Raw genomic sequence first — 16,172 nt, 5'->3', positions numbered from 1 at the left:
TCCCCTTCCATTTACTGACATATCAAATCCTTCAAAATTACCTCCTCTGGCAAGCGGACCTGAAAAGCAGAGCAAACGCCATCTGCCTTAATGCCTGCTAGGAGTGTCCAGAGGCTTTAAATCAACTAAGCAATACCTTTAGGGACTTACTAATACAAGATGCAGATGGGTACCGAACCGGATTAACAAACCTGGAAAACACCAAAAAGGAAAAAGATCGAAAATGTTCTTTTGTGGAAAGATAACAAAATTTCAAGCTATCACTAAATACATCCCATCTTAAATAATAGAATGAAGACACTAAGCAAGGTTTCAGAGCTCCTTTGGAAAGCACTCAAATAATCCATTTTCTTCTTCTTCAATCTCTTTTATTTCATCTCAGGATTCTGGCTTGTGTCCTGACGCACAGGGGAGTTTGACTCAGCACACAACTTTCCATCTCCCAGGGAAGCTACAATGTGCAATACCTGATTACTTATTTCTTAAGACATAGTTGGCCCACCAAGACTAATAAGAGGCCTAGGGCCTCTTCTTCTATCTCAAAAACCCAACATATGTCATACATGCAGAAGACAGCTAAAGAAAAGAAGACTCCACTATGAAGTTTAAGACTGAGGCCTGTTAGCAGTGGGGCATCTTTAGTGCCAACTACCCCAAGGAGAATACACACATTTTTAAATGATCAGATGCTCTAGTCTATTACGTCATGGAGGTTTTTTTTTTTAAAGAGAAGCATAAAAATATATTAGATATGCTTTAGGAAGCCTTATTTTGAACAAGTATTCTTTTGACCATGCTACATTAAACCTTTCCTTGACAATTAATATGTTATCTTCAGATTAAACCATAAACAACCGTTTTAATAGCTTAATGTACTCTATGAACCAAGTAATCACAATAAGCCATAATGGTTTCTTTTTGTTTAGTGTGCTGTGTGAGCTACTGTAGTTTACCATGTTTGATGTTTTACCATCCGTAATAACCACTGCCTGAATGTGATTTAGAGGGTAATTAATTAATTACAAAGATGCCAAATGCCAATTAATTAATTAATTACAAAGATGCCAAATGTTTTAGTTTTTTTGCTACGAGAACAGTGGTAATCTTAAGAGGCACCACTCCCTTTCTTGTTTGGCCTAATGGAGATAAAAAAGCAGAATAAGGTATAATGTGTTTGGCTAATCTTATTGCATAAGCAAAAATAATTGTCACTGAATGTGTTTCTTCCATTTACACTGTGTACTTCTCAATTATAATAAGCCTCCAGGAAAAAAAAGCAACTCATCTCAAACCTATGGCATCTCATGGTTAATGGTACATGCCTCTATACACATACTGGGTACCAGTGGTGGGTTCCGTACCCCGGCGCAGTCAGTACGCTCCGCACAGGGCCAGGCATCCCAGACAGGCACATGCGCTGCATGCCCACGCCACTGCCCTACGACACCCAGCTGCTCGGCGGAGGTCGCACAAGCGCCGCACGCTGTACATGCATGCACAATGGGCCAGTTGTGGAATAAAAAGCCATAGAAAGTGGGCAGGTGGGTGGGCCAAACGAGCCACCATACCGGTACGGTGGCTGCTGCCCCTGGCTACTTTCAGTACGGCCATACCGGGCCATACTGTTCGGAACCCACCACTGCTGGGTACCAAAAAATAGAAGCCAAAGCACCAGATTTTGGCCTGGTTTCTAAAACAGGGAAGTGGGGGAGGTAAGGAAATAAACCCTCATTTGCAAGTCTTCCAAGGCAGCCCAGTCAGCAGCTTATTCATGCATTGCTCAGGGAGTGCAGCAAAGGGAACAGAATTGGAGCAGCAATTGGAAGCTCCAATAGGAGAGGAACACCTTCTAGTGCATGCCAGAAATATTCAGCTCAGAAAGCAAAGCAGGTAACACACCACAAGCAAATAAGTGGAAAATTGAATGCAACAGTTAATAGGGGGCATCTCTACCCCTAGAATGGAAAATAAAAATGAGTGCAACTACTGTAACACCACCACAGATCATTCCTGGCCTCTTTGCAAAAACTACTGGCCTCAAAATGTATCGGGCACATTGGGAATTCTAGCCACGAATAGCCTTTTGGACCAATAGGTGGAAAGGGGGGGGGGAGTAAATGTGAATACCAACAGCAGTCAAGACTTGAGTGTATTATCTGCTTGGCTACAAACTGTTTTTAGTAGGAACGGGTATATTTACTGCTGCTGGCATTTTTAGAATCACAGCAACTGACTGGCACCACTTAGCGGGAAACCATAGCACGATAAGCATGCCTCTACTCTAGCTCGCTGGCCTTCAGCCCTTGTCATCGGGAGCAGTTGCCTGGCTAGAAGGAAGGAAATTGATGGCTTGGGAAATTGTCTCTGACAGAGCTGCTGCCCTTTTTGTCACATCTCCAGGAGAAAAGGGGGATCGAAAGCTTGTGGCTTGGCTCTTTTTTTTTTTCTTTTCTTTACACGGAAGTGCTTATGGCGAGGGCTTTGCCCATTATTTTTCCAACAATCCCATAAACACCATATCCCTCCAGCGATAAATGTGTGAGAACCCCCCTCCAAATGTCAGCTCCCCTCAGTTATTTCTAGTGTTGTTATGTTACTCCTTTCACAGCCGTGCTGCATTCCCTAATTGCTTCTCGTATCCAAGCCGCTGAAGAAGAATACTTAGAAATTTTAACATTTCAAAGTATGGATAAAATGAGAGGAAGGGGATTCAGAAGCCACAAGCTTTGAAAACCATCCCTCCCCTCCTTCCAGACAGAAGCACGGGATTATTATTACTGTTCGTTACAGCCAAATGTTTGGACTGGGCATGGCATTTTTATCCATTTATCAAATCCTTCTCAAGGACCTGGGGTGGTGTTAAAGGTATCATCACAGGATGTAAGCTGTTCCAAGTAAAGCTGCCCTTTGCTATTAACTGATGGTGAGTCTGTCAATGCTGGTGTTATTATAAACATCTGCTTACCTCAGGTCCTTGGGAAGGGCTCAATAGGTGAACAAAAATGCCAAGTGCAACTTAATTCCTCTTAAAGATTAAGAGGACATGCTACCAGATAATCTGCAAGCTCAGGCATAGCTATTTTGCTTCAAGAAATGCTTAAAGGTAATAAATCCACTGTAAGTAAATAGCCAGTTGAAACCCTAGGAATTCAAGGAAAAGAACAGATAGAAGCTTATCTAATCATAATAGTTTCAGCATAATAAAAAGGATTTGTTTTGAACTTAGGCTCCCGGGATTGTACACCACACCATCCATTAGAAGTATTTATTTGACTTTAAATATGTAATCTTTCATCTCTCAAGTTACACAGGGTGTGTGTCCCCTTTGGCCTTGCTTGGGCTGCATTGGGTGAAGAGGAATTATCTTGGGTTGCCTACAAAATATATATTTTATGTACAGTACATAAATTCACACGATAATAAACGATCTTGTGGGGCTGCATTGCAGATAGTCCTTATGACTGTTTTTCACACTTATGACCGTCACAGCAGCCTCATGGTCACCTGATCAAAATTTGGAGACTTGGCAACTGACAGATACTTATAACGGTTGCTGGGTCCCTGGGTCATGTGATCATTTTTGGCGACCTTCAGATGAGCAAGCTCAACGGGAAAGACAGATTCACTTAATAACTGTGTTAACAACTCCAGTGATTCACTTATCAAATGTAGCAAGAGAGGTCTTAAAATGGGGCAAAATTCACTTAGGAAATACCTCATTTAGCAACAGAAATTTGGGGTTCAATTGTGGTTGTAAGTTGAGGACTACCTATAATAGCTGACCAGAGCCACATACAGCCCATTGGCCGTGACTTGAACATACAGAGGCTCTTGTGAGGGTCAAATTAAATTGGTACCACATTTACAGATGAAAGCAATACAGAAATTTACTTTAAATGCCGTACACATCTCAGTGCATGCTTTATCTAGAAAACTTTGAGTTAATTTGAGTTAAAGTTCTATTTTGAATTAACTGTTTCATGAGAAAGCAGATAAATAGATGAAAAAAGAAGAGAGAGCTGAAGTATGTTAACTTTTAACGTCTTTATCATCTCTTTTATCTCAAAACAGAGAACTCTGAACAAAGGGCCAGAAGGATACCCCAGCAGAATCAAACATTTTTTATCTTGCCATATTTCCAAAATTTTTAAATAGATGTATACCCATCAGAAAAAGTCACATAATGCAAAACACAAAAGTAGTAGTTTAAAAAGTCAGGATATTTGGGGGGGAAAAGAAATGAATTAAATTTCATTTTCACCAACATTGTCAGGTGCAAGTAACCAGGAACAGGAGTTGAGTTCAAAGCACTAAAAGTTTATTACATGCTACCTATACACATGACTCTGATATACTAACAGTCAAGGCAAACTGGCGGTAGATAAGAGTCAATAAAATTCATAGAGGCCTGGACTTAAAAGTCTCTTGTGACTGCATAAGGATTCCAAACTGATGATACATTTGACTTCACCTGTTCATCTCCCACATTCACTATACTTCTCCATGCTGCCTTTCAATTTCAGTGCTGCTCTATGACCATAATAAAATTTGATTTGATCCTTGCAAATATCCCAGTGAGTGAAGGACCTTCCACAGTTGTCTGTGACATGCAGATTTATTAATTATACTACAATTTTAAAGTACCAGATTCCTAAAGCTTCCCCAATTCATACAGAAAGAAGCAGTTCTTAAATTCTTTACTTGAACAAGGAAGGACATACAATTCTCCCTTAGCAGCCATCATTTGGGAACAGGTTTTTGCAATAGTTTCAAAACTGCCATGTTCATCAGTAGGAGGGAAGGTAAACATGATGATTGAAAATAAATATAACATACTGGATTGAATCAGTGTTAAATATTTACTGTATTTTACTTTATATCCATCTGCCTGAAGATCCTTCATGTTTTGCTGTTTAAAAAGTCCAACTCTACTTCCACTAGGATAACTCTATGCCAGCTGAAATGCAAATAAAATTATAATTAATATTTATTGATAAGGCTTCTTTTAAAAAAATGAGGTCCATTGTTAGCAATTCAATATGTTTGATTCAAATCTTTGCTTCCAGAACAGATAACTCTTACCTGTTACCTGTTATCTTTTTAACTAGTACATTAAAAAAAAATCAGACACTGCATTCTTGGTCAAATTCGTGGTCAATGCTGATTATTAGCATGTTTCAGGAATAATTGTTTAATCAAAGTAAGTCAGCTTTGATTCAAGTGCGAACTATTTTTTTTTAAAGGAAGCTACATGGGGGAGGGGTTGTTTGATTTTGGTTTGCCTGAAAGATTGGCCTTCACATAACCTGCCTTTTGCTTTATAACCCCTAAGCAAAGGTGTAGCTTTCCTATTGAAATAAAATAAAAACATCTGAAATAAAAGCTCATAATTCAAACAAGAACATTTTTGAAGCTTGCAACTCTTTCGGTTTCAGAAGTTAAGATGTATTCTGTGCATTCAGAGTGAAGGAACTTTACTAATAATACAATGGTTTCATATTCTGATATTAACCAATTTTAGAATGAGCTAAAAATTTCCCCACTCAGTGACACTAGACATTTTCATTTTGTTTCTGCCACAAAGAAGGGAGTTTCTACCCCCAGTTTAAGACTGTGATAATCTCAACTGGGCCTATAAATACTGACATACAGTATGAAATGCTTTGATTCGGAAATTGGAATTGGTTCCTCTCCCCAACTATAATTTTTAATAGGAGAGTAACTGAGTCTCCTAATCCTAAACTATGACAAAAATGCATTCAGAACACTATATGTATGTGCAAAACCAGCTGTCCATACATACCTCTACAAGAAGCTTATTAAAATCCTATCTTCCTCCATTTAATAGCATCAGGTCAGCATCCCATCCCATCTCAGAGGAGGATGCTTTCTCTCCATCCCATCCCATCACTCTTAAATTAAAACAAAGCTGCAACAGAAGCAAAGAGGGGAGGGAAGCTGTATTGTCCACTGGTCATCCCTTGTTCTCCATTTATCCTAAACCGAGCAGACACAGCAAAGAACAATGATAACAGATGGAGCTGCCAGTCCACTAGGCTGTTCCTCCTACTCTCACAGGCACTACAGAAGTTGTTGCCCCACAGCAAGAAACTGCCATTTATTGTGCTATTATCAGCACAAGCAGGACATAGCCAAAGTACTGCCAGCTGCCAGCCACACAATCTCAGAGCTGGCAGAAGGAAGTGAAGTGGCATTATGCTCAGACATCAGGCCTCTGATCTTCCAGTTATTTCTTTTCCAAGGTCATGGGCAAAAGAGCCTGTCACAAAAGAAAAAGACCCCCCCCCCAATATTGGCATTATACATTACACAAACATCTATCTCCCAATTAACACAACAGCCTGGGGGAGAGATTTACAAGGATGAGTAGGATCTGCAAAGTCTCTCTTGGAAAACCTTTCCCCAACTATTTCATTTTCCATTCAGGGCCAAATCTAATGGATATGATTCTGCTAAGGTGCCTTGAAATGAACTCTGTTGCTACTCCAATTTTATAAAGACATGCATTATTGCCAAATTCAAGCCAAACAGTTTTTCTTAAATCCTTGCCCTCCAGGTAAGTTGGAATACAGCTCCCATTGGATGTGCTGCCTGGAGATAGAAGGAGAAAACAAGCAAGACTCTTATAAGACGTATTTTCCTATTAGGCTTACCACAGGCCATTTTCATTGCTATAAAAAAGCAGAACCAGCTTTATGCTCAATCTGACAGGGCTAATCAATTTTGTTTCAGAATCTGGAATCTAAATTCCACATATTACAGAACTGCCACACTAGTTTTCTGTACACATCTGTTGGTTGAAAAAAGGCATAACACAGCCAGTCTTTTTTTTTCTTTATACCGTACAGAAATAATGACAGTAAACTTCAATATAAACACAAATTATTACCTGTAACCAATAGGAAAGAGGCAAACTAGCTCAGTAGTAAACTAAACTAGTAGGACAATAAACATACAGCGAACAAACATCTCTATTTTTAAAAAAAATCTGCCAATCCTTCAATATAAGCTAGTTGTATACCAAAGTATATTCTAGCTCATTCCATGGATAGAAAGGGAAAGAAATTAAAATATAAAGATACTAATCTTCCTTTCTTATACAAGCATCCTGCAAATGCAGATTTCAGCTATTAACTATCACGAGGCTCCCACAGCACTTAAACCAGAGTCTGTTTTCTTTTTCCTCCACAAATAGCTCTCGCCATAAAAACCATGATAGGAAAGTGATGAACCTTGACAGCACTCTGGAGAAAATGATACTGAATAGGCGTTTCCCCGCTTTTTTTACAGTGTAAGCAAGAGCTCAGTCCCACTTCAGCAGCCATCTGGAAGGCATCAGGCTGGGAATGGCTACTATTCTATAGTGGAGAAGCAAGTATTCATAAATCCTATCTGAAGTCTCTTGATTCAACTGTAAACCCAAGTGGTAGATTTTTGTTTCCTTTATGAGATATGTAGGTTGTTGATGTGCATTTTTCTCTGCTTCCCCACATCAATGTTTTCCACATAAAAATAATAATAAAGCTAAAACCAGGCAATGCATACATACCTAAAGCTTTGCTATTTCCAGAATCTAGGCAGAAGAAAGTAATAAGCTATCAGCTGGGCTACAGATCTGATTCTCTGAAAGCCATTAGCTTTAAGCCTTTCCTAGACTAGCACCTGAAAGGTCAAGTAAGCCTTATGCACAATCCATGAAGATGCTCTTTTCTCCTCAAAAACAGTACACTGCTATAAATAATTCAGTACGGGCAGTTGACACTTCACAGATGTGCTGGGAGATGCAGAGGCAGAAATAATATATCAAGTTATACAGCTCACACAAGCTTCTAAGCACACAGTCTGCTTTTAAAATCTTTTGACGCAACCGAGAAGCTTGATCTGTTCGTTCCTTCTGATTTTCCTAGGAATACAGCTAGTCCTCGGTTAATGACCACTCATTCGGCAACTGCTTGAAGTTATGACAGTGCTGAACAAGTGGAACTCATGACTGGACCTCTATGTTCCAGCCGTCAAGCACCACTGTTGTCACGTGGCTAAAATCTGTGACCTTGGCACTGTCAATGGCTGCTCTGTCCCACGGCCACGGGATCGACGTCTGCAACCTTTCCTATCGACTTTCCACAAAGAAAATTAATGGGAAGCTAGCAGGGAAAGTTGCAAGACACTCTGATAAGTCTTGCCCACCCAGCAGCAACTACCCCCAGCCCCAGCCCCGCTGCACTAGCCACCCACGCAACCTGCCCACCTGAGAGCCACCACTTACCAACAGGCCAGACTGCTACATGGGATGCACAACTTCCTGCTGTCTTTTCCACTGATTGTTGGGAAAGGTTGTAATGAGGTCTTTGCTTAACAATGCATGATCCGTGCTTAACGGTTGCAACAGGGACTGTTGGGATTGTCAGAGTGGTCACACTTTACAACTGCTTTGTTTGGCGACTGAAGTCCTGGTCCCAATTACCGTTGTTAACCAAGGACTACCTGCCATGACTCTTTCCTTCCTCTCCAGAGACCTGCCTTTGGATAAACAGGCCGGGTTACAGACTAAAGCTTGTATCGCTAGAGTCACTGTAATTCCATGCAAACAATATAAGGAACAGGATAGGAAGTCCCCAGGTTGTCTAGCAGCAACAAAGAGCTATAAATAGCTACATCTTCATCATTCCATCAATTGCCTTTCAGAAGCAACCATTCACGTCAGCAGATTTTTAAAAAAAAGATGACAAAATCAGCCTTCCAGTTCTTCAGGACAAAAGGACGACATCCACTTAACTATCAAGATTCCAGAACAAGTGACACCGTAGAGCAAACCAGCTACGGGACAGCGTATTCTGCCCGTTATTATATGTGGATATTAATAATCCCTTGGGTTTCAAGCAAAAGCAGCATCCGAGGAGACACCCCCCCCCCCCGCGAAAACCAACCTGTGTCTTACCTTCTCCGATTTGACTTTTTTGAGCTGTCGGCACTCGCTGTCCCCGTCTTCCAGTTCTGATTTAACTCCCAAGGGATTGAGCGCAGATCCCGTGTCAATAGCTATACCTCCAAGCTGCTCGGCGGCAGCGGTAGGATCCGATCCTTGGCCACCATCGTATTGCCCCACCCTGACCGCCAAGGCAAGAGGTTGGAGTACAGTGGGCTCCTTTTCTGCGGGAGCACCCACACCCTCACTCCTTTCTTTCTTACTCTTGGAAGAGCCACCTTCCTTCTCCTTCTTGGAGTTCGCCACGCTGCGAGAAGTCTTGGCTGATTTCTCAGAGCCTTTGGGGGCAATGGTGGCCACCAAACCCCCAGTGTTCACACCATCCCCTGAGCGCCCCTGAACCTCCTTCTTGCCAGTGGTCCCTTCACTTGGCGTAAACAGGGAGGATCCCGGGGCAGCCTTGCCGTTGTCCTTGCTACTCTTACTCCGTTTGGATTTGGATTTCCCTTCCTTGCTCTGTGGACCTGGCACTGGAGTCACAAACTTGATGTTCTCTGGTAATGTCGCCACAGCATTTGGGGCTGGCAGGCCCACCTCCTTGGAGCCAGACATTTCTAATTTCTGTTGGTCCTTCTCCAAATCCGCGTCCAGGTCAATGATGAGATTCCCTACTCCAATGTCCCATTCATCCCCACTGTCATATGTCTCAACCGGGTTTGCATCCACTCCTTTCCCTCCGGTAGCTCCACCGCTCAAGGACATCTTAGAGTTAACCACCACCTCAAGGTTCAAGCCTCTTGTCTGCTCCTTCAGCCTCGGGGTGTGAAGTAGCAGCTTCAGCTATGTTCTCAAGCCTCCAGTAATCAAGAAGCACCCGGGTGATAACATAATGGCTGAAAGGAAAAGCAGGGACAACATATGTTACATTGCTATACTTTAGGAAGCGTATTCTAAAACCATACACAACATGCAAAAATATGGGAAAGGATTTTACATGCAGGTGTAAAATGCTCAGGCAGAGTAACTGAATATCATTAGCCATTCCTGCTTTAATTTCAGGCTAAAAGAAAAATTTGAAGGTCAAATCACATTAAACTATTTTCATGGGATTAAGGACTCTACTCTAACATCAAGTCAAACATTTTTTATAAATTTAGGCAATAAGTGTATTACAATGGGCAGTTGCTCTCCACGGTCTCTAAGCTTCCCTTCATTTACTTTTTTTTTTTTTAAATTAGAGCAGCCTGGGAATGGATATGAGACATTCTCCGTGCAAAGAATTTGTTTTCTACTATAGTTTATCTGTCCTGTATAGCTTAGACTGCATACCTTTCTTCCCCCCCCCCCCCCACTAGTTACATGGTATACATAAAATGAATACAGGATCCAAAGGACAAGGACATTTCCCTAAGGTACAACTCAATTCCACGAAGCATGAAGATTATGTTTTGGTAGCACAAGGATGCAGGCTGGTAAAATAGATCAGGAGGAAGGAACAAGGTATAATATTAGCAATTAATTCACATGATTGCAGTAGCTGCACTGTTTCCCATTCATTCCCCCATAGATTCTCTGACTTTGGCTGTTAACAATCTGCTCTCCAACAGATCATTATGGAGATTTTTTAACCTCAGGAGCCGAGAGTTGGTATTAGAGCAGGAAATTTTTTTAAAAAACAACGCAGCAGTGATTTTGCCTTTACCGTAGATAAATGCAGAAGCATAAGCAGCTGCAGAATCAGGAATGGCTTTGTAAAACAGCAGCCGCTCACTACCCCACCTTCTGATAGAGTACATAGCTTACAGTACTGCTATTTGTCTCCCTGAAATATTCTGGCTGATTGGCTTGTCACATCTTGTCCCTAAGCCTTTATTCCTCCTAATGAGATCAGAAGCAACCTTTTTTCCTATCTGGAGTAGTTTTAGAGAAGGGGCAGAGCCACAAAATGGATTATCGACGTGTTCCATCTTTTATGTACTAATAGAACAAGAAACATGTCCTACAGTCAGAAGAGGAGGAACCTGTGCATACTAACACTCCTTGAACATCATGCAATTTCTTTCTCTCTTTTTTCCCCGCCGTTGTTCAAGAGGTTGGAAGGGAAATTACAGCATTCCACAGACATTTCTGCCAAATTGAAAAGGCTTGTGGGAATTAATATTTGCAGAAGGATGCCTGCTCAGAAGCACTGTTGTATTAAATATAGCCCAAATCCAACTTCATGCATGCATCAGGAGACTGCACGCATGGTTTATCTTAAACCAAATTAATAAGGTGGTTACTCTTAATAATTAAACCACCTTGGTTTAATAAGTCTTTAGAATTCACGACAATTACTTTGATCCCAAGGCCGATTTGTTTTAAAACACAGAATAAAGCATCATGCTTTTTAAGGGACGAATGTTGCAATACACCAAATTAACTTGTCATACTGAAAAATGGCAGACGACAGAATTTGAAGAGCTGCATTTCAGTCCTGATTATGTTAACAGGTCAAAAATCTGGCATGCAGTGCTCAGCTCCAAAGCAGGAATGGAGCTTCAGATGTGGTTGATGTATTTACTGTATCTGCCAGAGGTTCTTTAAAGAAGATATGCTTTTTTCCAGACTTACACATGGTCTCTGGAAAATATGTTTACCATTCAGCTACAGTTCAGAGGGTGGGGAAAACCAGCATCTTTAAGGAGCTGCTGGCAGGCACAGTAAATCCACCCTGGCTGGATCTGGAATTCCTTTCCTGCTTCAGATCTGAATATTGCACACCTGGCAAAAAAAAAACAGGGAGTGTAAACTATCTTCATGCCAACCAACTGTCAGTAAATATCCTCCATGGCAATCATATCTTTACACCCATTGCAGAAAACAACACACTGCAAACAAATATGACCTGATGTTGTTTTTTCTTATATCTCACAATTGCCGGTAGTAACGGCAGCAGGAGGCTCCGCTCACCCACCTGGACGCTTTTGCGTATGTGCAAAAGTGTTGTGCGCGCGTGTGAGCGTGCCTGAACCAGTAGTAAAAAAATTGGCAACCCACCACTGACTTAAGAGTTATATACCGCTTCACAGTGCTTTTACAGCCCTGTCTAAGTGGTTTACAGAGTCAGCTTATGGCCCCCAACAATCCGGGCCCTCATTTTACAAACCTCAGAAGAATGGAAGGCTGAGTCAACCTTGAGCCAGTGAAAATCAAACTGCTGGCAGTCGACAGAATCAGCCTGCGATACTGCATTCGAACCACTGTGCCATCAAAGGTCTCTCAGTGCCACCAAATGCTTACCACAATGGGTGGAGTACTAATACGAATTAGGATTCATAATATGAATTCCACTTCTGGTGATTTAGATCCATGCCTGTCTAGGCTTCTTTGGGTGTGGTTGTGTAGGTATGAGTGTGTGAATAATTTCTGCCGAAACTCTTGTTAAGGACGTCCTCAACATCAGTAAGATTACTACAGTGTGCTTGATCTTACTTTTGAAGACTACTCAGAAACTGGAATTGGTACAAAATGCAGTAGCCCATATAGTAGCAAGTGGGATTGCTACAACCATATTATACTTATATTTCAGGTGTTATATTGGCTTTCAATAGGTGCTAGTTTTAACCTACAAGACCTTATGAACTTAGCTCTGAAGTATCTTCAGGATACTCTCATCCAATTAGAAATGGGTGCTCACATAACCTAGGTGGAAAAGGGTTATGGGAGGCTAGGGGTACTTCCCTGTGGTGCCCCCTATGCTTGGAATAGCCTTTCCTCCAACATCAGGTTGGCAGCTATATTGGCATCATTGTAGAAGGCAACTGACATGGGATTCGTCCAGACAGCCTTCAAGTTGCAATTTGCTACCATGTACCTTAGAGTTGTGTCCTGGTTATCACATATATTATTACCCTATTAAAAATATGGATAGTTTTATTGAACGTATGTCTGAAAACCTGACTGTATTTTTTAGTTTGCGGTATTTTTTCTTTAAATGTGACAGATCACTTTCATATGGGAGCATATAAAAACAACAGAAATAAAGCAGACATTTGCCTCTTGTACATTACATGCAAGTCCCAATATTTTGTTTTGTTGGAAATTATAGCTGGAAAACGTAACTAATAAAATCTGTGCACTGTGGATTCAGCCAGGTGTCTGAAATGATACATCCTATTTATCCTACTGTACCTTAGCCTGCAGCTTGTGGCCCATTGCCCCTCCAGAACGTCTAGTACAGAAACCAGAAATAAGCATCCAAACCCCAAGAAATTACGGAGATCAGATGGGGAAGAAATCAGTCCAAGCAAAGGAATTCTCCTCCATTTCCTTCTTGCCATGCAGCATTCTACCCGTGCAAACCAGAAATTGCATGTATCCACTTGTACAACTGGCAGCCTTCCAACAGGATTCTAAGGGAAGTCTTGGAACAGAAATACTGAGAGAGACAGCTTCTCACTTGGGAAAACCACACATATGCAGGGCCAGACATAAATAATTTAACTCCATTAAAGGCTGCATGAAACCACCACCAGCTGCATCTGCATTCCGAGAAAGAGTCATGCCACTAAAGAGCAACTTGAAAGTTGACTTCCAAACTGCGGCCTCTTAACGAAGAACACCTCCGTCAGATCTCGCAAAGGCTCGTTTTGACTTTTCGCAGAGTTTCCGCTCTCTCGCTGATCACGACGGCCTGCATTATCGCTGACCTTTGGCGGAGAAGCAAGAGGCAAAGAGAGAAGCCAACTGGGGATGACGTGACACCGCGAGATGGATTGATCCCACCAGCAATTTCAGCTACCATACAAAGGGAATGTCTCTTACCAGCTACATTCAAAGCGGAATTCTAGTTGCTTCCAGACATTACCCACAGCAATTTTCAACCTGATTAACTTTCAGGAATGCCATCGCTGAGGAACAACAGAAAGGGTGGAAAAAAATCTCCAGCACCAGGCAACCGCAGCTCCAGAGCATGGCCAAGGCTCACACGGGATTTCGGATGGTTGCCTTGTCTTTTCCCAGGGCCAGAGCATGCCAGCTTGCATGCATTTCTGGCTCCAGGCGATCCCCAGGAAAACAAGCGAGAGCAATCAGAGCAGAACAAAGCAGTTTTTGAGACGGATCTGCCTCCTCCTCCTCCTCCTTTGACAATTGTAACAGACCTACTTCGGAGGGCCCAGAGTAATTCCACGTAACCCGGGACCTTGTTCCGTTAACCCCATCCAGCCTCTGACGTGCCCACTTTTCCGGAGACGGCTGTGGAAGCCCGCGCAGCAGCTGCTGTATTCTAGGGTCGCTCCTCCCGTCATCCTGGGGTTGGCAGCCAGCCCACGGCTCTCCTCTATCCACCACCTCGAGAACAGGCTCCCTTTTTTGTTTCCTGACTAAAGAAACTCAGGGGGATGCATCTCGCTTGGCAGAGGAGGACGCTGCTGCACTCCGAGCTCCTCACACTACAGAGCCCAGCTCCCTCCAGCTGCTTTGTTTAACTCCAACCTTTCCCTTTTCTCTCTCTCTCTCTCTCTTCTTTTTCCCTGAGCAACTCCCATGTCTTTTTGTAGCCTCCTTTTTAAGATGTTGCTCTCTCTCTCTCTCTTGCGCTCTCTCCAGCGATGAAAACAATGTTGAATGAAAGCCAGCTGGCAGCCAGAAGGAGATGAAGGAATCTGCACAAAGGAGCTTCCTAACTCGCTGCTGCTTTTCGTTCAAGGAACTGTCTGCTGGCAGGGGGAGGCAGGGGGGGGGAGCCTTTGCTTCTCTCTCTCTGAGGCAGATCCCCCTCGGACTACAAAAATGTGCTGTTGCAACCCCCATCCCCCCCCCCAATCTCTTGGCCTTGCCTATAACATGGATGCCCGGCCACAAAGATGGGGATGTACAGGGAGAGGCAAGCTTGAAATAAAGGATGAAATGTCCACACAGGATTATCCACACCTGTCCGTGACTTAGAATAATCTTACATAAATCGTCGTAATTACGAAAGGTCCGCCTGAGTCATTATTTCTCCAGCTTCTCATCTGAGAAATTAATTACACATCAAAAAGTCCGCAAACAAAACCACAGAGAGGATTTTACTCTACTCCCTCTCTCTATGACAATTTCTTTAGCGCACAACAGATGGATTATCACCAGGGTACAAGGTGGAGCAGGGAGTACTTAAAAAGTAATAAAAAGGCAAGTTTACTTTGTGTCAGGGGGTAATGCTTTCTGACGCAAATAACGACAGTTATAAAATATGTCCAACAGCCAGCTTCTGAGTTATGCTTATGCATATAACTATATGACGCTGTTGTAAATGAGAGTCCAAATAAACAGCAAGACTTCAGGAGAGTTTGTATGGTCTGAAAAAGAAGCCTAATTGTTTTAAAATCAATGTTGTAAATCAGAATACAGGAGGCAATAGGTTACACTGCCCCAAATATCAGATATGGTAATAACAGGTTTATGGATAAAAGTCTTATTTATGCCCAAGGAGGTTTCAACTTGCCTAAATTATCAGACAATCTGCTTCTTGAATTTATTATTGGGGTTTTTTTTCCAGTACAAATGTGCAGTTTATGTATTGTGGCGAGATGGACGGCAAACAAATTTAATAAATAAATACTTTTTCCCCTGTTCAAATGTTCAAAGATGGGATTGCTTTTAGCTTAAATGAATCTCAACGTTTCCAGCTATCAGTTGGGAAGACGACGATTTAAATGACAGCTCATCCCACATGGCAGATTTCTTCATTCTGCACTGTGCATATAATCTTGGGAGTTCTCCTTTGCGGCTGCTCCAAACTAAGTTGCGTATTTGATGAACACACAAGAACCTAATGGAACAGAATGCTCTAAATAAGAATATTTAGAGCATGAAACTCTATTAGCCATGAAGGTTAATTGACACTTCCAAATTGCGAGGCAGCATGCCACTGAATGCCTTTTAGTGGAAGACAACAAAGGGGGAAGGTGATTGCTTTGATTCCCTTTTTGTGAGCTTCTTGGGAGCATCTGTTCGGCCTTTATTGGATTTAGGATGCTGAATGAAGAATTCTGATCTGGTCTCACAAGGTGGTTCTTGGGTTTTGTGCTCCCCATTGTTTTCTTATCCCTCTTCTCTAGCCAAGCCTCACCTCTATTCAAGTTTACACAATAAGAGCCCCTAATAAATTGACCCTCGAGATGGGCCCATCTTGCCATTTCTGAAATTAAATGACTGGGAAACAGACGAAATTCTTCATCATCTCTTACTTTAAGGCTAC

At 42.0% G+C, this 16,172-nt stretch overlaps 1 protein-coding gene across 2 annotated transcripts in view; it reads right to left on the bottom strand.

The window, feature by feature from the left end:
• ZNF609 (zinc finger protein 609) overlaps window positions 1-16,172 on the bottom strand; it is a 71,571-nt gene that overhangs the window by 41,248 nt on the left and 14,151 nt on the right. The window contains exons 1-2 of one of the 2 annotated variants that reach the window (XM_087704141.1): window positions 11,561-11,710; window positions 8,960-9,840 (exon numbers count right to left, since the gene is read on the bottom strand). In XM_087704141.1, coding sequence (XP_087560267.1) covers window positions 8,960-9,709 — 750 coding nt within the window. In that variant the 5' untranslated portion in view covers window positions 9,710-9,840; window positions 11,561-11,710. Of the gene's footprint in view, window positions 1-8,959; window positions 9,841-11,560; window positions 11,711-16,172 lie in introns of those variants that run through there. The other variant, XM_087704140.1, reaches the window with a different exon arrangement.

Source organism: Thamnophis sirtalis, unplaced genomic scaffold (assembly GCF_051295495.1).
Source record: "Thamnophis sirtalis isolate CommonGarterSnake01/CBP01778 unplaced genomic scaffold, rThaSir2_p1.2 scaffold_2, whole genome shotgun sequence".
NCBI classification, from domain to species: Eukaryota; Metazoa; Chordata; class Lepidosauria; order Squamata; family Natricidae; genus Thamnophis; species Thamnophis sirtalis.
This window is presented reverse-complemented; position numbering and strand designations above follow the sequence as displayed.